Genomic DNA, 24,906 nt, shown 5'->3' with positions numbered 1-24,906 from the left:
AACTGAGCTTTCCTCCCAGACCTTGGGGTGCTCTCTGCTGCGATGGCAGGCGTGTCGCATAATGCAGTTGGAGGCAGCACTGCTCTGTGGTACCGATCTGCTCTCCCTTTTCCTCCCTTTCTTGTTTCATAGTGCTTGGGGCTACAGTTCTGATGAAACTGTAAAAGTACGGTGAGGTACTGTAAGTGTTACAGCTTGCTGAACGGACCAGCTCTCTTAGCCAGAGAGCTGAAAGCCCATCACCCAGGAGAGCGTGGCTTAGACTCATAGTAAAGGCTTTTTAGACAAGCCTGGTGATTTACAAATGTCCTTTTAATGAAACATCCTTGTCTATCTGAGGTACTTTAATAGAATATATACGTAGGCATCTGGCTCCTGGTTAGCTGGATTCTTTCCAGAGACTGCACTTCACAATGTTAAACAGACTGATAAGAGTATCTGATAGTCTAGATGACTGGCACTTAATGAATTGCTCTAAAAAGAATCAAATTACAGTAATGTGTTTTTAAAAAGAGCTTGTATTAAAGACTGTATGATGTTAGAATAATTTCTCCTGTAACATCTGTTCTTTTATTTGGTATAATTAAAATAGTGCATTCTTACCATGAGTTCTTCTATGGACATATGATATTACACTGCAGCTGTGGTTAAAAGGGATTGACCTCCAATAGTAATCCAGTCAGTAAAAAGCTATTGAGGCTAAGAAATTTCTGAGTGTCTTCAACAGCTGTGTGTTTTTGTGGAAATACATAGACTAGATGCCGTGTTTCACTTTCAGAGCAAGCCTTTTTAATAGGCAATACTTTGTTCCTGCTCTATTTTCCCTCCCCTTCAATTTTTACAGGAGATAGCTTTTGTAGCCAAGTGTAGAAAAGCTTCGTAAATGTTATTTATCTATTCCTGTTTAAAGACCAGTCTAATAGGTGAAATCTGTAGCTGTAGAAGCATCAGAAAGCAATCATCTTCTTTTCTTTAATGGACACAATGACTATCAGGCCTGTACGGAAGCAGCAGTCTGCATGGTCTCTGTATTTGAACACCTTGGTTTGCCAGCCTCTTCTGTCGGTTGGTGCCTGCTCCACAGCTGTGCTTTGTTCTGTCATCTTAAAAGCCACTTAACTGTAATGCACATCTTCTGTTGCACAGGGATAAGATTCTTTGACCCTCTTATCCTCCCTGGCCACAAAAATAATTACTTGACTTAGATTTGTATGTTCTTAAATATGGACTAACCTTGGTATTTTTAAAAGAGCAATTCTGTTAGTATTTGAGGTTGTGTCTTTTCTAAGCATGTATAACTACCACCTTTTAATTGGTTTTGATGATGATCCCCCAATTAGTTTGGTGTGCTATGGTTTCCTCGTACTAAACGAGTTGGTGAAAAGTAGTTTTTCGGGTTTTATTCTGTAAAATTAGGTAGCTAAACAGTACAGGTTTGACTGCTACTTGGACTTGTGGTGGTGGGAGAACTGTCAGAGAGCTGCAAATATACTTGGTTTTGGAGCGATTATAGCCTGGATTTCAGCCCGAGGGAAAAACCACTTTTTTGCTGTGAATTAAAATTGTCAATGTAGATCTATTTGTGTGTAAATTTTCATCTCTTTTGAATGTGTATTTGGAGATGCTAGCTCGGGAGCCCCGAAGTGTAAAGATCTCCTGCATCTTGGTGCCTGCCTGGGAAGCCCTTCTTCACTCGTCCTGTGTAGGAGTTGATAGTGAATGGGGGAAGAAAAGCTTTAGGGCATATGGACGTTGGGGGTTGGGGTAAATAACAGAAGCTATCACTACGAGCATAGGGTGCACTAGCCCACTTCACTGTCTGAAATGTCTTATCCTGCTGTACAGGAAGCTTTTTAGAGGTTAAACACCTGAATTTCAGCTTTGTGCATTCCGTCTTACTTCAAGGGTACTAGCGGCTTCAAACAAAAAAGCCTGCGTTTTCTCCGTAGGCAACTGCATTACCCATTTGTAGGTTTTCTTGCTTAGTATTTGCGTTGGGCGTCTCCAGGGTCGTGGGTGACACTCGTTGCCCTGCCCCCTAGCTGAGCGGTGTCTGATGTTTGATGCAGATCTCCCCCCCCCCCCCCCCCCCCCCCGCATCTGTCTTTGCCGGATGATCCGCTGGGATTCTCCTTTTACAGTTACATTGCATCCCCAGGTGGGGAAGGGAGCCAATCATCAGCTGCCTTTAATATTGACACGTACTGTAATGTGAAAACTGCTGCATGTAATTGATTTTGAGTAAGGTTTGCGAAAGCTTACTGAAACTACGTTGTGGGTACCAAAAATGTCTCATTTGTGTTTTCTTCTAGGAACTTTATATTGCTGTGGGAATATCTGGAGCAATCCAACACTTGGCCGGAATGAAAGACAGCAAGGTATATAAAGATGGATGGGCTAGAAAAGATTTTTGAGGAAGGAAATGAGTTGACTTCCTTGCTTTTACGTCAGTACTTTAGCCAGTTTTCCAACTTTATTTTTTTTAATGTTAAAATTGCCAGTTTTCCTGCTTCTGTAAAACACACTAGCCCTCTAAGCCTTGCCAAAAAAACATACCGTGGCAAAACATCTAACACGGTAGAAAAACCATCGCAGTACAATGCAAAGTGGTAAGTAGAAGCAGCTAATTGACTTTGTTTACGTAAAAAAGCCAACGAAAACCCACATACGCCTGAATTCTATACAATAGTTCCATTTGCGTTTATTTCAGAGCATGACATATTAATTCATGCATAACAATGTGCGATTTGAATTATGAACTTACTATTCCATAAAGTAAAAGATGTCTCTGACATTTCTGCATTTAGCCATTCAAATGGAAACCTATTGTAAAACGGCAGTAAAACTTTAAAAGGTTTAACTCATTCGTTGCCAAAGCAAATAATCCGAAATTGGAATTGCCAGTTCGGTCCACAGTGCAGTGTTTGGAAAGAGGAGCAGAGTTACCTGCTGAATCATACAGCAATGGCCAAACAGCCAAAACCGTAGGTTGTTCTGCCTCCCCACAAGTGATTTTAGAAAAAAAAATAATAAAAAATTCTATTTCCAGGGAATGGTTTTTGGCAGAAACCAATCCCAGAACTTTGAATGGCTTATAAAACTGAGGAAAAGGTTTGCAAAACTTCACAGGCAGATCCTTGTGCTTAACCAGTGACAGACTAGTGAGTTTATGTGACTGGTAATTGTCCTCACAAGCCAGACTGTGTGGTAGGATGATCTGCGGTTTCTTACAATGTAGTTCTTTTTGCATATATTATTTAAATATTTTTGGGGGAAAACCATGTAAGCTGGATTTGGGATACAGCACTGGTTTTGGGACCGCAGTTTTCTGAAATCAGGGACTCAAGCGGTATTAGCATTAGAAAAACAAACCAAAATTAGAAATGAAGGGTGAGTGATGGGCAGGGATGAAGGTCACCACTGAGGAGTGTGACCAAGTGTCTGTGGCAGTGTGTTCTCACTGGCCTTAGTGGAGCAGCATCGCCGTGTGCTCTTTTACTCGCAGCGCCACAACAGGGAGACAACAGGGACAGTCGGACAGCAGGAGAGTCCTCGGGAGCAGCACTGGTGCGGTACTACCATGGTCATCCTCAGCTCCCTCTGGACTCTGCTAGGAGGTGATGGGCACAGTATTAAGGGTGCCTTTGTTTCGAGGCGTTTAGTCTCCAGCTGTGCTTTTGGGTGAGGGAGAGGATGGGCAGGTGGGATTAGTATCAGCCACTGACTGAGAACTGTGTTTCAAGCTGCTTAAAACTTGATCTGACCCTGTTGTATTTATCTCCTGCCTTATCTCAGTTCAGGCTGCCAGCAGTACTGGGAACCTATTGCTTTAACTGCCAGTACTTCCTTTGATATAAAAACACTGAGCAGCAATATTGTCCTGTACAGCAAAACCTATCCTTTTTTCGCTTTTCCGATGCCATGTTTGGTATTTTGAGATGTTCCTTCATGGGGAATAAGGACAGATGAAATTTGTCCATATGAGATGCATACTTAGCAGTTTCATTTCTCCCATGTATCTTGGTTCTTCTAGTGTAAACAAATGTGCGTATTGTAGAATTCAGTTTTGCTTATTTGCGTTTGAAATGTGTTCTGCTTTCCTTTTAGCCAGAGCATACAGGTGGTGTAGTTACTGAATAGATCCAGTTTTTACAAACATAAAGAATTATGCAGCCCTGGAGTGTCGCCTGTCTTCCTTCAGCACTGTGCATTTGTACACTTCAGGATATGTTTTCCAAAGTAGTCAGATGCTTTCTACCAAGGGAAATGTGTAATTTATTTGTCCTTTTACAGCAAGGTGGAAAACGTAGCTTTTGAGGAGACCTGGAGAAACGCTGTTGCTTGCTTTCTTGACTTCTGATTCCCTCCTGAGGCAGTTACAATGTCTTTTCTTTCTAAGAGATTTAACTTGCAAAGTTTGTTGCAAGCAAGGTGATGCTTTTGCTTCTTAGTATGGAGAGTCTGATTTAGCGATGAGGTAGAGAACCAGATCTTAACTAAAATAACTTCAGCTAGTGGAGACAGAGGAAGGACGAGGCTGCCGAAGTAAAGCTTTAGAGAGTTCTGCAAGGAACTGGTTGTGATTATTTTTGTGATCAGGACAGAGCCAGCAGCTCCCCATGTGCCACTGCTTGGGCCCCCAGTGTTACCCCTGTGGCCTCTTGCCCCTGTGAACAGTTCTGCCAAGAATGGCAGGGCCTCAGAGGACAGTTAGAGAGAGCCTGTGTTAGCATTGTCAGTGGAGGTTTGCATTCGCAGAGGGGGTAACAAATAAAAACAATAAAACTTTGGGAAAAATATTTCAGGGGAAACATTACTGGACTACTTGCAGGTCTTTGCTTAGGAGCTGACAAGAGGGCAGCAGCAGTGCTCTGCTGTAGGTACTTCCTTCTTGCGTCTATGATGTGGGCCTTCTGTACGGCGAGTCACAGGATACAAATGACCTGTGAAGAAAAAACATTTCTGTGGGCCTAAGAACACAGGATTTGCAAACTTTTGAGTTACTGCCACGAGGCATGTGCTACTGAGCTGTTAATTTTGTTGGACAAGTACATTCAGTGGAGGGAGTGAGAGAGAGAGAGAGATGGGAACTGTGGCTGCCTGGGAATGGCAGGTAAGTAAGTGCCTCACGTAACCGTTGTGTTGGTGCTGTCCGGGGAGCCTTGGAGCCTCGCGGCAGAGCTCACACTGGCAGCGTTTCGGCAGGAAGGCAGTATGGGAGTGCTGTGGTGTAGACCCCCTGCTTGGTGTAAGGCTCGTTTTATGAGCTGTCCTTGTCTTCTTTTTCCCCTCGTCCTTTATGGAGCGCTCCCTGTCCTGGTGTAGAATTTGGTGTGGACACCCGTGCTTATTTTGCTGGAAGGTGTCACAGACGGCTGCAGAATGATTTACCTGTATGGCAGGGTTTAAAACCAAGAAAGCCATTTTTTCTGGACGGTTGCGTTCGGATTTCGCTCGTGTGTTTTTCTGCTGTGTGACAAACTAGATGATGTGTCCCATAGTAAGTACAGAGGCCTTTAGGCAGGGCTTTACTGTACTTGTTTTAAATGCCTCTGCTGAGTTGTTTCTGTAATGGTATCGCTTAGAGCTTGCAGGTAATTTTTTTTCTAGGCTCTTTTCAACAGGGAAGGCTAGCCCTGATGTATGTGATGAGCAGGGAAGGGAGGTGGGATGGTGGTGTTTGCTTTTGTTCACTTGTTTTTGAGGTGGAAAGGGGAAAAAAAAAAACCCGTTTGTTAAATGCTGCAATCTGTATCTTCTGCTTCTAGGGGCTTGGGGAGAATTCAGCCCGTGTTTCCTGGTGAAGGCCTGTCCTTGTAACCCAGCCCTAGACAGTACTGTAACGATTCACATGGTGCTTTACTGTTGCTTGCAGACCATTGTTGCTATTAACAAGGATCCAGAAGCACCAATTTTCCAAGTGGCAGACTACGGACTCGTGGCAGACTTATTTCAGGTGAGGCTAAACTTGGCAAGAGATGGGGTAACTGTTGCAGAGAGCTAATGCTGGCTTAGCTAGCAAGTGCTAAAGGGGGGTTGTTTGCTTTGAGTTGTCCTGTTGTTAGAGAATTTGCTTTCTGATTGTCATGCTCAAAACTCAATCCCTGCAAGCAGCAGCTGTCGTGTGTGTTGGGGGTGTCACAGCCAGCCTGCTGCTAGTCTGAGTTCCTGAATAGGAACCATTTTGAGAAATAACTGCACATAGGTGCTTACATGTATTTTTAAGCTTCATAAAGTAGGAAAGTACAGAGTTGGCAGGAGTTCTTACTTTTGCCTGGGCTTGCTGCCTTACCGACGCCCATGAGGAACTTTGCGTTCCCCCTGGGAGAGCCACGCTGTGAGCTAGCCCGTGTCGGCGTGCCTGCAGCTGGCGTGTGTGAGCCGCTGCTGCGCGCGTCCACACGTGTGACTGGCGGAGCTTGCAGCGGCTCTGTGGAGAGGCGTGGGCAGAAGCTCTGCCAGCACTTAATGCCACTCCTGAACTAATGCCTGCTGGCTCATGGTGAGCACGGGCCTTTTGTAAGCCCAAGACAAAGTCACAGTCTGAAGAAACACCATGTAGACAATTTCCTTAATAAATTTTGTACGAATGCATTATTTCCACCTAATGGAAATGTAGCGCTCTTAAATAATTAAGAGGCTTTATTCAGCAGGAGAAAAGTGGGGAGTGCTGTGAGCTGGGGTGACCCACAGCCCCTGGAGTGGTGTGCTGGGAATGAGGGGTGGGAGGGTGGGGAGTGTAACTGGGGGGGTTGGGTGCTGCACATGGAGAGTCTGGGGGGGGTCAGAAGGAGAGCACGCACTACCCCAGCACTGGTGTTTGCAGGCTGTGCCAGAGATGACGGAGCTCCTGAAGAAGAAGTAAGGATGCGATGGACACTACCCTGCAGTTGGGTTGTGAGGTGGGGTGTAAGGGCAAATAAAGGATTGTACTGGAAAAAGCTGGGGTCACTGTGGTGTTGGGTGTTTTTTGGTGGACAATGGGATGGCACAGAGAGGGAAGGGGGGGGGGGTGTTGATGGGCTGGAAGGATGGAAAGGGAATGAAAAAGAGGGATTTAAGGCAGGAGGCAGCACGTGTTTGTCATTGTTTATTCCAATCCCTGCTCCCCTTCCAGCTATCCTCAGCCCCAGATTAGGCTCAGGCCTGGGGGCGAGGCTGGGCCCAAGCTGTCCAGCAGCTCTGTCCTGCACGCGCACGCTGTGAGTCTGTGCAGGCCCTGCCCTGGTGATCCCAGACACCGTCGGAGCTGGCCCTGGGTGGGCAGCAGGCCAGGTCTGTAGTCTGTGCCCCCAGACACTGTGCGTTGGCGTTGGCCTAAGACTGGTGGAAGGTCCACTGTGCCCCGGAGGACACTGTAGGTCGCAGCTGGCTCAGAGCTGATGGCAGGGCAGGTCTGTCATGCACCACAGGTGATGCTGGCCTGGCCAGTGCAGGAGATGCCATGGGTTGCCTCCAGCACTATGACCTAGCCTGTGGCAGCCTCATGACCCAACACAGTGAGTGGGTCCCCACAGCTGTCCCCCTTGGCCCATGCTGGCCCTAGGCCTCAGGAACCCTGCCCAGCCGTGGCTCCGGCGGCCCCAGTGCCCCATACTTCTCATCGATCATCGGGGCACCTTGGGGGCAGTCAATGAGGGGCTTGAGCTGGAAGACATCAAGGCTGTCCTGGTTCCTGCGGTTGTAGATGCTGAGCCGGTGGCCCAGGTCAGGGCTGGCCCCTACTGAGCCCGCGGGGCTGGGCAGCTTCAGGTTGACAGGATCCAGCCCCTTCTGCACCAGGCAGGCCTCTTCCGACAGGGAGGAGAGCAGCTCCTGCACCATGGCGTGGGCCACCCGCTGCCGGCTGGGCGCAAGGGCAGGCCCTGGGCCGGCGCTGGCCTCTGCAGCAGTGTCCTCGCAGGCTGTGCTGCAGTCTGGGGAGGAGCCCAGCGTCTGGCTGCTCTCGCTGCAGGCCTGGGTGCCAGAGCTGACGGTCGAGCGCGAGGCGCTGCCCGACGTGATGCTGGCGGATGTCCCGGTGCTGCCCAGGCGCATCGGCACCTCCACCGTGAAGAGGTCGGAAGAGATGTTGGGGCGATGGACGTCAATGGCAGCGGTGGTGACCACGCAGATGGCTGCCTCAGGGACGCCGCCATCTGCAGGGACAAGAGCACAGAGAGGCAGCTGAGATTCGGGGTGGGCAGGATGTACATAAATTAAAATATAGTTATATATGAATACCTTCCTGCATACCCCCAAACCCTTTATTTATATAGTTTTTTTAAAATAAATTATACATCCCTCTGTCTAGAGACATGCCTCTTTTGTAGATCCATGGATAGAAGGAGGGTGTAGGGAGAAGGCTATTGTACATAAATAGTATCACCTACATCTATAGATTTGTACACACACATGTACTGTATGTGTAGATACCTCTACACATTATGTTATATACACATAATCTTTATATGTAGCCTTACCCATATAGATATGGGAAAACAGGTGTGGGGGTGTATATATATCTATATGAATATATCTATGGAGCTCCATATATACATGTACACAAAGACATTTGAGCAAAAGATTTTATTTATATATATATATATATATACACATACATACACACACACACTATTGTCCATGGCTCCCCCCTTTAAATACATATAATTACCCATCATCAAGCAGACCGCGGTAACACAAACACATCCCACCCCTTTTCTAGATAAATATATATTTCTCTGTGTCTATGTTTGTATATGGGGGGGGGTATATCCATACATAATACATTATACTTGCATGTGAACACCCCATCTTTAGTTATAGATCACTTTATATATAATGGGAATGTATATAGAGGGATCCACAGCTCTAATACTGTATACCTATATATATGTGCATGCACACACAGAGTATATACATAGTATGTCAGCACATACACAAAACACATTCTTCATTATAAATTTATTCATATAGATATGGGGAGTGTGTGTGTATGTATAAGGAACTGCATCTATAATACAGCATACATACATATGTACACACAGACGTTTGATACATACACTACATGGTACATAGGCCCCCCCTTCAAATAGATGTAATTATTCCCCCCTTGAAACAGAACACACACACATATGAAAGGGAATGTGTATCTATGTATAGGGATATACATATATAATACAGCATACCTGTACATGCACCACCCCCACCCTTTATTACACAGCTTTTAAATCATACACACACACACTTTATATATCCATCTGTATATACACAGCTATAAATACCACTATATACCTATAGATATAAATGTGCACATGTACACATACGTATTCAATAAAATATGTATGTGTATATACACAGTCTCTCTCACACCTCTGCCCTCTCCCCCAGTTTTATATACACATACTCTCTCTATGGAAATTTATCTATACAGCCATGGGGAATATGACTGTGTGCACATGTGTGTGTGTGTAGAGACACACACACACTCTCCATATATGATACAGTATACCTATATATGTACAGTTTTTATATAGATACACACATATAGTCCCCTCCTTTAAATACATCTAATTATCTTCAAATAGAATACATGCGCACTTTCCCACATGTATGCTTACCCTTTATATAAATATTTATGTATTATTCACTCTGTATGTGTGTGTGTATATATATATACACACACAGAGGGAATGAATAAATACAGGGATATACATCACAGCTATACATGAACACCACCCCCCTTACATATAAAGCCTTTAACTTACACGCACACACATACACAGATACACACCTTAGGGGTTTTTTGTTTAATAGCTCTCCAAACATGTCATCAGGGTGTATATAGAGGGCATCTATATACATACATAAACATATATATGTACACATATCTGTAATACATAGGTATATACAGACAGTCCCTCTCTCACACCCCTCCCCTATTTTATATACATGTAATCTTTATGTATAGATTTATCCATACAGATATGGGGAATGGATGTGTCTGTGTGTATTAGCCCCACATATAATACATTATGTATGTACAGACATTTTATATATGCACACACTGTAATAGCCCCCACTTTAAATACACATAATTATCTATCTTCAAATTGAATACACACAGCCCTCCTCCATTTATATATAAATAACATATATCTCTGTGTGTATTTATGGGGTATGTGTATATATAAAATACATCATACCTATACATGAACATGCACCTTTATTCATATAGCTGTATAGATACACCCACCTTTACAGACATTGCAGTGTGTGTAACGGGGCTGAACACCGAGGGATGTACATCTGTAAATAACACCACTACCGCCCTCTCTAAATGCGTGTGCACCCGTGTTCTGCACAACGTCTCTGTGTACGTGTCTATACAGTTGCCTGCTCCCTCACATATTCTATATGCATATAATATTTATATAGAGATTTATCTAGGTACATACAGGATGTGCATTACGAGCCCCATATATAATACAGTATACAGACCGTATCTGTACACACAGACATTTGGTATATATACTAGATAATACATGGTCCTCCTTTAATTGCATGTAATTAACAGAATACACACACACACACTCCCACACATATACTTTATCACAAAATATATATTTCTCACTGTGTGTGTACAAACATAGGGAATGTATACATAGGGATAAGCATATATAATATGTTATACCTATACTGGAGCACACACACACATCTGTATTATATGTAACACCTATTATACATACAAACATAGAGACACACACCTTTTGTAGCTCGATGTATATTACAGGGATGTACATCTATAAATAATACTATATGCCTGTACATATATATGCACACACACATATATATTATAGATAATACATAGGTACATACACACAGTCTCACACCCCCCTATTATATACAGATTATCTTTATATAGAGAGAGATTTATCCATATTGATATGGGGAAGATACGTGTGTGTGTGTATAGCTGTGTATACATAGTACATCATCTGTATATAATGCGTACCTTTATATATAAATGCAAATGTATATCTCACTTTGAGTGTGTATGGGAAATGTATATATAGAGATATGCATATATTATACATTATACCCATATGTGAGCACACACAAAATTATACATATATATACATGTATATACAGAGACATGGTCACTCACATCTCCCTGTCCTTTTCATCTCTCTTTTTAAACATACATACACCTATGTACAGATTCATATATCATTATAAATAGCCATGTATATAATGGGGATGTATATAGATACACACAAATAAAAATACTGTACCTATATGTCTACACATACATTTTTTATAGATACTTAGTTTATGTGCAGATCAATACACAGTCTCTCACCTATATATACAGATTTTACATATACATATCTTTGCATATATAGATAGATATACACACTTACCCATAACACCTGTTATAGACAATGTCTCCATGTGTATATATATGTATCTATCCCATTTATAATATACCTATATATGTACACACACTTTATATATAACACCCAGAGCCCCGGCAGGCCTGACTGGCCCAGCAGGGAGCCCTGCCAGGGGACATCCAGTTGAAGCCTGACCTCCGGTCACAGACCACACCTGCCACTGAGGTTTCTTACCATCCAGTTTAACCTGTCTGAAAGGTTCCCAGCATGGTGCTGGGCTAAGCCAGCTCCCCGCGTCTTTTCACTTATTTCATCCATGCCATTCATTCTCATAGAATCATTAGGTTGGAAGAGACCTCTAAGATCAAGTCCAACTGTCAACCCCACACCACCAGGCCCACTAAACCACATCCCGAAGTGCTACATCTTACCCATTTTTTGAACACCTCCACAGATGGTGACCACCACTGCCCTGGGCAGCCTGTTCCAATGCTTGACCACTCTTTTCAGTAAACAAATTTTTCCTAGTGTCCAATCTAAACCTGCCCTGGCACAACTTGAGGCCATTTCCTCTTGTCCTAACTCAGGTCCATTTGAACTGCTCTGCAGCCTGGACAGCCTAGCCAGAGGGAATTAACCTCTCCCAGACCTCCAAACTATGATGGGTGCCTTCAGCAGGAGCAAACTGGGGGCCCTCCAACCTTTAGAGAATTACTATTTTGGTACAAACTTCCACGGAGCAAACCAAGAGACGCCATGGTGGGTTTCATTTCCAGGACAGATCTACACCATTGTTCAGTCTCACCTGGTTGACAGCTCACAGTGCAACACAAAAATGTAGTTCACATTTACGTTTTCAAGCGAAACTTACCACTGCTAGGCTCGCTGTAGTATCGACTGATGTAATTATTCATGTCATCCTCTGAAAGAACAAAAGGCAGCCATTAGAAGACCATTTATTTGATTAAATGGTTGAAATTCCACTCCATGAAAGGCTCTCCTCCGCCCGGTGAGCCCAGAGCAGCACCTTTTGTGTATTCTTAGGCCAGAAGATCAGGAGTGATTTGGCAACACACTATATCCCCCACCCACCCCACGGCTGCAGCCAAAATAGGGATCAGCATTTGTTGCAGTTCTTCATGGCACTAGCCCAGGAATGAGGCATTCCGGGTTCCAAAGAACACATGCTCTGTGACCTTTGCAGACTGAGGCAGGGCTGACCACTTCCCCTGGCGCGTGAAGACAAGTGCAATGCTGGCCTTTGGTCAGCGGGGCCCTCCCCTCCCGCGTATGGCACAAGGATGAAGCTTCTGTTTATCCTGACAGCCTGAACTGAGAGCACCAGCGTAGCCAGACCTGCTTCTGCTCTGCAGTTACACCACCTCCTTCCACGCGGTTGCTCTGCAGAAGGGGAGGCGCTGCGTACCCAGCTGCCTTCTCACTCACGTTAACCTTGGTCTCTCCCCGGTGCAAGCCCAAGCACCCTGCTCCCTACCAGCCTGCAGCCACCCCCTTCTGCCAAGCAGCTTGCTGGGTAGGGGCACTGGGAGGGCAAGTTTTATTTCTCCTGGAGGGATACTTGTTTTCTTTCAGTACTTTTTTTTTCATGTGGCCCAACATTGCTCTTCATTTTCATTTGCAATCCCTTCCCAAGACCTTTGCTGTTGCCATGCTGAACAGCAATGACAACCATCACTCCTGAGTAGCCTACCTGTGTTCCTGCACACTCTTTCCTTCTAGTGTTTTCAACTTGTTCCTGTGAACCACAGTTGACTTAAAGAGGAAACGATATCCAGTATGTTTCCAGAAGAATGGCTAGAACTACCCCTGTTCCACCTATGATGACACGGCCAATAAAAGCCACACAACGAGCTTACCAACCAAGTGAAAACACCTCTCCAGCTCAGCACAAGTGCAGCTGTGGGAAACAAAAACCAGAGCCAGGCAAGCCAGCTCTCTAGCAGTTGTAAATCCAGACAGTTTCAATGTGTAAATCCCTACTCCTAAAAGAATGTCTTTTTTTTTTCATTCAGAATGAATAGAGTTATTTTGTTGTATATAAAATAAACATATGTAATATATAGCACAATATTAACATTACATTATCTGTTGGCTTAAAACATACTGTAAAGATTTTTACCAGTCAAGGGTGTAGCACTACACTTGTAGTAAATACATGAGAGCCACACCTGAACTTCAATAATGGTAAGATAAAAATGAAGACGTGGCCACAGAAGGGACAGCAGGAGCTATATTGCACATACAGATTTTAGGTGCTGCAGACGGCAGTGGGATTTCATGTTACCTTACGGAAAAGCACAACATTTTACAGTTACTGAAAAAGATAATAACAAATTCCTCTTGTGGTGATTCTGAGCAGAAGGCAAATATTGCTGCTAAGAAAATAGTATCGCCAATCCAGGAAGAATTTCAAGCTTGCAAAAAACCTGACTGACCTGCCCAGCCCAATTTGCGGTGTATCGTGCACTCTAAAAGCATTCTCTCCTTTTAAGTGCTCTTTTTGATACCATGTTTCAGAAAACCATGCTCATCCCTTTGAGCCAGATTTCCTTCGTCCCCCTGGGTCTCTGTGGCTACAGTCCTGCCTTTTCACAGCACATTGCGGTTTGCAGGTGAAAGAAACAGATGTTTTCTGGGGAACACTTTCTCCACACAACAAGACCCAAACCACCAAGCACTCTGTACCTGAAATAGCTGCACTCATAAGAAGGCAATCTAACCTGACACTGAAAGGCAACATGGTTGTTTTCCTGGTTTCATTGGATCTTAAAAGCTTTTTTGGCCCTTGTTGATCTTTAAATGCCTGCAGTCAGAGGTGTGCTTTGTGCTAATGTCTGAGTTTAAAAAAGAGGCCTCAGAGCAGCTCAAGGCAATGCTGCTGAATTAGGAGTACATTGCAAGGCTTTTCAGCTATCTGCTATGAAAATACACTTCATTTCAATCATGCATAATTTATACTCTAAATGCCACCAAATCTGTCAGCCCATATAGATACAGGTTCTTGTTCAGACATGGAACCTTCAGCTACAATCAGAAAACACCTGCCTATCTGTATTTTTGGTAATGCACGCCCAGCATAACAACTTAGAGTCTAATTCTAAGCAGAGAAATGAGGAAATAGAACTATGGTTTGGCCTGGACGAGGGCATGTTCCGCATGCGGGGGTCATCCCTCCTCCGCCTGGCAAAAGCACACAGCCATGCTCGGTGCAATGAACAGGGGGCCTGGGGTGCTCTCGCTTCCTTTGGCTCTCATTAACGTCTGCCCCAAATGTCAATTTGCTTTGCACCGAAGACAGAAAACAACTTGGAAAAGTTATTCGTCTGCTTCTCCTGTCTCATGGCAAGGCCCAAATCAGGCCATCTTTAGGATGGCACCCACTTACTGCCCTGGCCCTGTGTCCATCCACTAACAGAATGTACCAGGGCACTGTTCTCAAACCCATCAGTCACTTCCAAACCGATTTTGCACAGAGCTGCAGACTACTCTTTACCTCAGCGAAGGCCAATGCCAAACAGCTGAAAAGGAAATCCTGTAATGCTCTCGCTCGGATCCCTTTGAGTGGTGAGGAAAGTCACTCATGGGCCTGGCTGTGCACGTGGCCACTTGCACACAGGATTGGCAGAGCTGCCTACTTTCACGTTATTATGTGATGTCCAATTATGTCATTGTTTTACATTGCTTATCTATTTATCTATAAATACAATATACACACACATGCATGTGTGTATAAAAGATAAAATACATATATATTTACCTTGAATGGTTTCTTATGAATAAAAACAATAAAGAGTAATGGAATAACAACAGCAGAATAAATATTTCAACAACAGATTAAGTTTCTGAATCATTACATTAAAGCAAACTGACAATTAACAAACTTATCATAGTCATATGGGAGTCTCAGCTGCTTTGGGCATAAGAGGCTATAAACAATTCCAGTTAGCTCTCATTATATTCCTCATTGCTGAAAGCAAAGAGTTTAAAAAAAATGCCCCAAATATACAACTGAAAGCAGCTATTTGTGCATATAAAATATATACACAAAAAGTACAGTACTGCACATTACTATGGAACATGTGTAAGTACTTTACGGTGATTTGCAATGAGATGAAGTCCTTACTGCTCAGAATATGCAGTCAAATGGGATCAGGAGCACAACTACATTTGAGCTGGTGGCACGTAGGAAGTTCGTATGAGCAAGCAGGGCAGACCAGCTTTTACAGAAGGGGCAGACTGCTTATTTAAATTCTACATAGTGTTTTCCGCTGTCAGTGTATTTCAGTTTCAGCTCCAGAAAGGGAGCTGTCTCAAGAAATACCGCATTCTTCAGTTTCCCTGGTTTTTTAAACATTTTTTTCCCTTATTTCTGCCACCTTAGAATTTTCAGCATCCAGAAGACTTAATTTTCTTCCTTTCCTAGAAAGGAAGAATGTTACCTGCACTTCCTTTTTCAGAATGGAAACTCTCCATTTAAAAGTCCTTAGCCATAACGATGACCAAATGGTATTTATAGTAAATTAAGGAACTGGTGGTAAGTAGAAAGAAAAAGCATTTCGCTCTTATTTCCCCTGGAAATAGCAACCTTAGGAAAATGTCTATGGACGGTGATTGGGATCCTCTTGCCAGATGCACCAGGAAGAACCATAGAACCATTTAGGTTGGAAAAGACCTTTAAGATCATTGAGTCCAACTGTTAACCCAGCACTGCCAAGTCCACCACAAAACCATGTCCCTAAGCACCACACCTACACGTAATGAATGAAAGCCTTTAGCCCCAGGAAACCTGGTGACAAATCTGGTGGTGAAGATCCCATAGTTGTGGGTTGAGAAGGTAGAGCAAGGCAGCTCTTCCCCACATGAAAACCCATCCAAACCTGTGGCAAACAAGGATGGTTCTACAACCTTCCCTGGAAAGAGAGCGTGATGAGAAGCAGTAAAAGATGCAGCAGCACTGTGGAGGAATTCAGCTGAAAGAAGGTTTAGCTGGACAGGAGAAGGAATGAGCAGAGACGGGCTGTCCTCTACAGTCCATGAGCATTATTTGCTCAAGTAGTGCAGGGTGTGAATGACTGCCAAAATGGCATGACAGAACGAGGCACCTGGAACCGCTTCACCTACAGTGGAAGACAGCAACTATATAGCTGTAAGAGGTGAGACAGCAGAGTTATGTGGGACCACAGACAGACAGCAGGGCTGACTCCAACGTGATCAGGACTTTTCACTAGACACAAGGGAATGTCTGGTTGGGAAGGCTGCTCAGTCTCCTACCTATCGCATAAAAACCAACACAGCCTTCCCTGACACTGTAACCAACCACTTCTGTGAGGCTGTAAGTGCAGTAAAGTCAAATCAAGATGGGGAAATACATCCTGTCTCTTAGCCTGCTACCCAAATCTCTGTTATTGGAAAAATGTGTGGTTCTTGGTGAGGATCTGTCTGACAGCTACTGGATTTTGTCTGATTAAGGTTTTCAAATTATCTGCCCGTTCTTTTCCTGCAAGGCTCAGAACACACACTAAAACGGTTCAGGGAGTAATAAACTACGAGTACAGTCCCATATAATCTCATCTGACCCAAGAGACAACGTTGTAATCTCTCTCTCCCGGCCCTATAAAAACCTAATAAATTTGGTGAAACACACAAAATACATTCCACCCAAGGCAGATCTCTCTTAGTTCTAATATCCCTCAACAGTGATCTTTGTTTCATCAATGACTTTAGTGAATCCGTCTGCAACCCCGTTGCATACAATAAATACCATCTGCACATCTTTTAGATTAGAGGCCTTATAAGGGGGATTTCTTTTGAAATATTTCATTATTAAAGTCTTTTACTTCAGATTTTTATTGCCATTGCTTGTATTGCCTTCTATGTCTCAAAGCTGAATTTTCTGAACTGGAAGGTTATTTTTTCTGCTGTGTAGCCTCCCACTAAGGATGTACATCCTCAGAGTAGAGTCATGTCTTACCCCAACTTTCCTCCAGAAAGCAATCTTTACTAGGAGGTTTCTAAAGAAGCAGATCTTTCATCTCCATCACTGCTATCTGACACCAGCACCTTCTCCTAAAAGTACCGCATTTGGGAAAGAAATGTAGCATAAAATCCACTTTGCAATAAAAACCACTAAGATACACTTTGAGCAGGGAGGTTTTTCAAGGCACAAGTTAGAAGATCCAATTATTGTCCCCTAAACACTTCTAGAAATAAGAACAGTGATGACCACTACGCTGCTCTGACACGAGCCAATAACATTGCCACAACCTGACTTTGCCTGAAAAGAGCATAGCTTTGGTATGACACTGTAGCACAGTGAGAAAGGAAGACAGAATGCACATTAAAAAGGACATCTATAGGGGTTTCTGAGAGCAGACTGGCCATCCACAGGGGAAAATTCCCCAATGAAGCTGTAGCCTTCCCCAGGAGTTTTACCCTGCAGATCGCCCGTGATCTCTGGCATTCCAGATCTGTCTAGCCTTGGCCATCTGAACTCCACCATCACCAAATTCTCAGCCAGACCTAACCTCCTCCTCTTCTCACCAGTCCAAGCACGGCTCCCTGCTTACTTGTACATTCATTTAAGGCACATGGATGCTCCCTAGGCTGTGCTGTACTGTCTAGTTCACCTTTCTGGTCTTGGGCAAGATGACCCGAGCAGAGTTTTTCCCCCTTTCCTTTGCTGGCCCTCAAAGGTCTCCCTCCCCTTCCCTCTAGCAACATGGAAAGTTTGTGCCAAAAGAAAACATGAACAGCCAGGTGGCACGTTCCAGGAGGCTTCCCCTGTTTTTTGTGTGGCGGCAGATGACCACACTAGTGCAAGCTGCAGTACTCACACGGCTGCTCCGTTCACACAGATACCCAGTCCCTGCAGAGGTCAGATGGATGTCTGAGCCTGTGGATAATCCACCTTAAGAGGAACAGTCAAAATTAACTTGCACAGAAAACAGAGCAAGAGATTCATCCTGGTTCTAAGCAAGGTATCAACCTGAGATGGAAATCATTGTGCAGCAGGAAATCCCAGGATATGGAACAGGCTGCATTATCAGCAGATACTGCTGGGACAGAAAAATCAGGACAGAAAATCAAATTCCTTAACTGACAAGAAATAGGGTGGCTTTGGCCCTTGCTTTAGCAGATCATGCTGCAAGAGCACTGTGTGCAGAGTTGAGCATGGCTGAGATGCAAAACACATGTGTGTCAACATGGCTGGTGACTTTGGCTAGAGGATGGCCTGGGGGACCTCTCAATGCCGCTTCCAACCTTGTTCTCTATGAATATGGATCGGCAGATCCACATCATGAGTTGGCTTGTTCCTGGCAGCCTGAAGCAAACACAGAGGAACTTGGGTCTGTCTTTGCAAAATAGCCACATTTGTTGAGTCTAGAAAAACAGAGGTTGAGAAAGAATATGGCTACCAACAAAACAATAATTTACTGGGTAAACATCAGGGAAAGAGAAGAATTATTTCAGCAAAAGGATGCAAGAACAAATTGTTATAAACTGGCAACGAATAAATGTAGACTGGGAATTAGGAAAAGATTTCTAATAATTTAGAAAAGTGAGATGCTGGAACAGTGTAATAATGGTGGCAGAGGGCAAAATCCATCACTGCTGTCACATGGAGCACGATCTGTTTATGAAAGGGATTATTATGAAAGGGGCTGCATGCTTGGACAGTGGAAAACATTCCAGTTCTGTGTTCCTTTTTACCTGTCAGCAATGTCTTCGCACCTCTTCACATTAATGATGGGAGACAACTTCAACCTCACATGCGTGACTGTACGCTCACCACTTCTGGAAGTGAAGAGTTCCTACCCCACCCATTTGGTGAATAAGCAATTCAAGAGCCTAACTTCCCTAACTACACACACATTTACATAAGTGTTGCTTAAGGTTCAGTGCCTTTGATTCCTGCCTGGATGAACAGTGCAGAGAACCACAAAGCCTGAAAGAGGCACCTACAGAGAAGCCAAATCCTCACTCTTCACGGAGTGCACTTAAGAGATAACCATTTCCAGGAGTAGGCTTCAAAGTAGATCCATTTCAACATTTGAAAATAACCATGAACTATTTTTTATCTATTGTTCTACACTACCAGGGCGCTCTCAGAGCACTAACAGATGATGATCACCAAAGGAACTGGCTCAGAGTTTAAAAGTGTTCAACCAGCTCAGACTGCCTTGCAAGGAACAACTGACAAAAATCCTTTCCAGTGCCCTGCTTTGCCTTCTCAGACAGCGTATGAATAATCTTAAGGGAAGTCCTCTGAAGCTCCAGAATTTTTCACGTTCCCTTCCCAATATCCTACTTTCTTCACTTCCAAAACAGTGGGTACCTAAGGGGAGAACAAGCTTTACTTTTTTCCAGGCATGATCATAAATTGCAGCAGTCCCCCAAAAGCAAAAGACTTACTGCTAACCCCATAAAAATGGAAATTTGACTCAGAATAGCTAAAATAAGCTTTCCACAATGCGAAGTAACAGAGCTAGGATCCGGTTCTTGCTCAAAGGAATAGAAGGGTGGCATATTAATCTTAAACTATGGCAGTACTGTAGAATTTCAAAAACTCAAATGATATATGCAGGAAAATGAGGAATTTCCACTAGGGACTCTAATTCATATATTATGGGAGAGATTAAAGAATAATAAATTTTGGAAGGAAGTATTAATGGCTATATGGGGCACTGTGAACCTGGCATTCCCTGAAGCCTGGAACTTAGTATACCAAACACTAAAAATGATTTGTGCAGGAGCCGAAAACATTAGATGTTATTCTGACCATGACTGGTTACATACTCTGCAAGGTAAGAACTCACCAAGAGAAAAAAACTTCCTTTATCATTTAGAGATAGGATAATATTTGCCAATAACATTTGCCATTATGACAAATGGTAACCATCTCTGCGAAGAACGGTGATGACAGCACTTAGGATATTTCCCTTGCTCTTAGAGAAAGACTGACCACAATGGTCCTGAAAATCATTAGTGATGGTGCTGTGCATTCACATGCAACAGCTTTTACCCTAAGCTCTTTACAAACTGAGGCAGAGAAGCTAAGTAAAGTGCTCACAGTGCAGCAAGTGTCAGAGCTTTGCCCTGGGTTTATAGCTCCTAGAGTCCTGCCCTTCTCTCGAGTCCCTCATCTTTCCTGGTGTTGATAATAGTACCCTTTGACTTGCATGCTGAAGCATGTGTTTTAGCCTTCACATTTGTCCGCTCTGGAGATCAATTTTTTTTCTCAAGACAAATAAAGCCTCCATTCAAAGCAAGTTAAAGGTGAAAAATTTCCTGCTGCTTAGCCAAATTAACTAGAAAATACCATATATCCATACATTTTCCACAGAGTTATTCCTACTATGTTAGGAGGTCTTGGTGACCACTCTGGGAAGACAAGCATGCGAGGCAGCAACCAGCTCATTATTCAGAGTATTAGCACAGGACTGATCAGGCCACAAACTGCTTACAGCTGTACGGCCTCAAGAAGTGGTCCTTCAAGAAGAGCCATGAAATATTAGCTGGGGAGTTATGGGACACTCACTCAGTTGACCATCTGACTAGATCTGTTGCCTTTCCCAGTCTCGTACCAGCAATTAAGGCACTTCAGATACAAAAAGATCTGCAGAAAGAAGAGCTGGGTGAAAACGCATACTGAAAGCTGCCAAATCAGCCAGCACATACAGTACTCTCCTGCTGCAGGCCACAGTGTGTGTCTCCACAAATTCCCTGAGGTGCTGTGTGTACCATGTGATGCTGGAGTTACTTGACTGACTTTACCGAATGCTGTAGTAAAGGGCTGCACAAAATCCAGTGTAAATACCAGAGTACAAGCTGCAGCTGCCCCTGAGGAGCTTTAACTTACACACTATCCCATAAAACTCCCAGGTAGGGAAATGAGTAAAAAGTCTCAGAGCTTTCTTATTCCATAACCCCTTCGTGGTACAGTCTTCTGCACTGAATGTTTCCATTGTTCAATATAGACGGGGGAAATAAGATTAGCATGAGAGGGAATATCCCATTTTCTCATGCAGTATATTCTCTAGCCAGCTCAAGCTTGCCAGTTTGGCAGAATTCAGGGCTCTCCAAAGACAGCGATTTTTTTGAAGGCTGACAAAGTTAAGTTTGGCATAAACACATGCATTCCATGCCATACCCTACCCTCAGGTGTTATATGTAGGGCTAATTTTCTGCCAGAGCATAAGGGAACAGCACATCCAAGCCTGTTTTGCCTTTGAACTGCAGCTTTTCTCTTAACAGTACAAGCAACCTGGTCCCTTATTTCTCCTCCAACTAGTCAGTGTAATAGGCAACTGCAGGTATTTTTCAAAGCTCACAAATGCTATGTGGCACACACAATAATTAACTGCAGTCATTGCTCTGGAATCTTTAAGGAGAAAACACACAGGTTGGAGAAAACGGATACAAAGCAATTCCTAATGTGGTCTGACACAGAGGGTAACTTGCAAAACACAACCTTTGACCCAAAAGTCAGGAGTTGAAACACTGATGGCTTACAGTTCCAGGCAGAGCAAGTGGTCTGGCAAGCCCTGAAGACAGCACAGCCAGTGTAACCACAGCACATGAGAAGCAGAAGGACACAGAAATGACCTACAGGAAACGTCTCAATCATCTGTGCTCTGCAAAGCCATATCTCAGGAGTATTTCACATGGGGAGACAGAAGATCCTACACCAGCTAGATATACCTCTTCCACACTGTGCAAATGGAGGCACCTTCAGCTGAAGACATGCTCCTCTTCCATCCGACATAGCACGTTCAGGTTTTGCCGATATATATTTTGGCCAGAGCAGCCATGGTGTAGATGAAGAAAATGCTAGTTGCATGCCAAAGTGGTAATGGTGAAAGCTGCTGCAGCAACAGCCAGCATATTACTGGGAGTGCAAGTTGGCGCTGGGAGAGCTGGAGAAGAGAGAACCAGTTGAGGTGGGGAGGGAGAAGAACCAGGCAGAGCTGGCTCATGATCTTTCTTTCCCAGGGGTAACTGCCTTCTCAAGCTGTTAGTTGAGGTTTAGAAGTCCTGTAGCTTACATAGAAGCAATCTCTAGTGCAGGATTCAAAGCCTTGGTAGCTTACTACTTCTTTCCTTTGCAAAATAATCCAGGAAATTACATGCAAAATCCTATGCCTCAATTGACTGTTCCCCGGATTGTGAACTAAAGCACTGAACATTATTGCTGGGCCTGTGGATTTTCATGCAATCTTAACTGGGGCCCCCATCAGTAGTCCATCATGATGCTAGACTACCATGGATGGGTGTCCCTTGCTATAAGACCACAGGAATTTTTTTTCTGGTCCAACTCCTGCCTCACTCAACAAAGCACAATTGTTAACATAAAGTCACCAGAATTTAGCTTCTGAGGACAAGCACTCAATGCATCTACAAAGGTTTTGCATGTAATGTATGATACAATATTTCCTCTGGTATTTTTAGATGACTTCTGGGAATGAGAAACTAATTTTGTATACTCAGTATGAATGTTTAAATATAACATAACTGCACCTTACCCAAGATGTAAAGTAAAGCATGTTTTCTTATTTGCTGAATGTCTGTTTTTCAGTGAAAAGCATGAATCTCTCTAATCACGTAACCTAACTGAATGTAGAAATCAGTCCTGAAGATTGTGTGTCTACTTTGTGGCATGTGTGGTCAGCATTTTACAGGGAGACACAAATAATGAGTAATTACGTTAACCTGGATGTTGGAATGAATACCTTGGCCAGAAGAATTTTTAGATGCATCTCCACAGCACTAAAATTTCAGCAAGCCTCCTTATAAACTTGTACAACACACTCTAGTTCCAAATGTAACCCTCAAGGAACACATGCATAAATTATAATACATCCACTGGGGAAATCTCTGAAATACCACAAAAAAAAGGGGGAAATGCATTTTAGGGGCCAGTCTGCTCAACTGTCTGCTTTTAAATACAATTTAAAATCAGGAATAATTAATGGCTGAACTGTGGTTAGCACTTAGGTATTATAAAGAAGGAAAAACAAAAGCAATTTCCACACGCTTTCATTACTGTGTAGAGAATGGAAAGGACTATAATTTGGAAATGTCTTTTCTCTTAAACCTTTTGATTAAAGTACTTCTGTGCCTTGAATTCTAAGGAGTTTGACCAAAATAGAGATACCATGCAAGCCTCCAATTCAGATATATTCACATACTGCTCCTCTACTAAAATAACCAAGCTAAGACATCAAAGACAGACTAACATATCACTAAGGTAGAAAGTGTTGTCTCCTCTGGCATAGGACACTAAACATTACTGAGATGAGGACACATTCTGAGCTCCATTGTAACGGTTGGGGGGATCACAGGAAAGAGAGCTATGTCTTTTCCAAAAATACTTCTGGTCTAGCACTTGTGTGATAAAAATGGAGCCAAGTAAATATAACTGTTGATATTCCCCTGAACCACATACCTGCTCAATAGACAGGTCACAGACTGCTCGTCACCATAGTCATGTGGCACTTCGATATGCAAGCAGGAGCTGCTTACACTGTGCATCGCTCCTGGCAACACAGCTGCCGTGCCCAAGCACAGCTGGCCTGCCCAGCATTGGCAGTTTTAAGCAACCTGGTGAAAGCATAGCCTCTACCTAGCAAGGCGAGCTTCACAGCTGATGCATGGGTCCGCTAAACCACAAAATTTCAAGTGACCAAAGACCAAAACTGTTTTTCAATGTTCTTCTCAGTTTTCCCACTTTTACCTCCAAGTGATTATCCTCTTGCCAATTCTGATTTGGCTGCTGCTGCTTTAGTGTTTGATGGATATAATCATGAGGACACCGGGAAGGTACATCACAGTAATTTTCTTCCCAAGTCATTTCATTGGCTCCATTCAGAACCTGTTCGCAAATACAGCAGCTCCTGACACTTCAAAGCAGATGCAGCCTCTTTGCAAAAATGGGAAAATGCAGTCTCCAGGGAAAGTAACCAATTCCTTGGTACAGTGAGGGGATCTAGTGGGTTCAGTAACTCCATGTAAGGGATCAGCTGTGCCAGTGGGTAGCAGCACACAGGCAGCACTCACCTCGTGGAGGTCGCAACTCAGTGATGTTCTCAGTGGCTTCATCATCCGAGTCTTCAGTTGCTACCACCTTGTACCTGTTGCTGTTCTGTTTGTTCAGTACATGTGGGACCTGCAGCGCAGCCTCTCTCTCTGCAGCCAGGTCCAAATCCTGCTGAGCAAGGTGGGCCCTCAGCTGCCTGATTTCAAACTAGAGGAAAAAACAACACCACATACCGATGTCATATAAGCATGGCCAGAAGTCTATATTCTACAGTGGGGGACCTATTACTCATTTTATCACTAAACCACTGCAGACCAGTGACAGCAAATACAACGTAGTTGAACTGGGATGCGAGTCCGAGCTGCTGATGCTCTTCCAGAGCCCATGTGAGCCGGACTATTGTTCACATCATCTAAAAGTAACGACTACCTCACGCTGGTCTATTTTATATGTCTGCATCCTGAAGGTATGATT

General features: G+C 43.7%; 2 protein-coding genes across 5 annotated transcripts in view; one reads left to right on the top strand and one right to left on the bottom strand.

Moving 5' to 3' along the window:
- The window catches only part of ETFA (electron transfer flavoprotein subunit alpha), a 31,636-nt gene extending 24,693 nt beyond the window's left edge, over positions 1-6,943 (top strand). For 2 of the 4 annotated variants that reach the window (XM_086471426.1, XM_086471423.1), the window contains 3 exons: positions 2,313-2,378; positions 5,876-5,956; positions 6,827-6,943. In XM_086471426.1, the coding sequence (XP_086327552.1) occupies positions 2,313-2,378; positions 5,876-5,956; positions 6,827-6,865 (186 nt within the window). In that variant the 3' untranslated portion in view covers positions 6,866-6,943. Of the gene's footprint in view, positions 1-2,312; positions 2,379-5,768; positions 6,041-6,826 lie in introns of those variants that run through there. The other 2 variants (XM_086471422.1, XM_086471425.1) reach the window with 2 other exon arrangements.
- A 599-nt stretch (positions 6,944-7,542) lies between these two features.
- Positions 7,543-24,906, bottom strand: part of TMEM266 (transmembrane protein 266) — a 59,255-nt gene continuing 41,891 nt past the window's right edge. Inside the window, exons 8-10 of the mRNA XM_086471782.1 lie at positions 24,453-24,639; positions 12,247-12,297; positions 7,543-8,138 (exon numbers count right to left, since the gene is read on the bottom strand). Coding sequence (XP_086327908.1) covers positions 7,543-8,138; positions 12,247-12,297; positions 24,453-24,639 — 834 coding nt within the window. The remainder of the gene's footprint in view (positions 8,139-12,246; positions 12,298-24,452; positions 24,640-24,906) is intronic.

Source organism: Leptosomus discolor, chromosome 11 (genome assembly GCF_034619465.1).
Source record: "Leptosomus discolor isolate bLepDis1 chromosome 11, bLepDis1.hap2, whole genome shotgun sequence".
Lineage (NCBI taxonomy): Eukaryota > Metazoa > Chordata > Aves > Leptosomiformes > Leptosomidae > Leptosomus > Leptosomus discolor.
The sequence above is the reverse complement of the archived record's forward strand: the minus strand, read 5'-3'. Positions and strand labels throughout refer to the sequence as shown.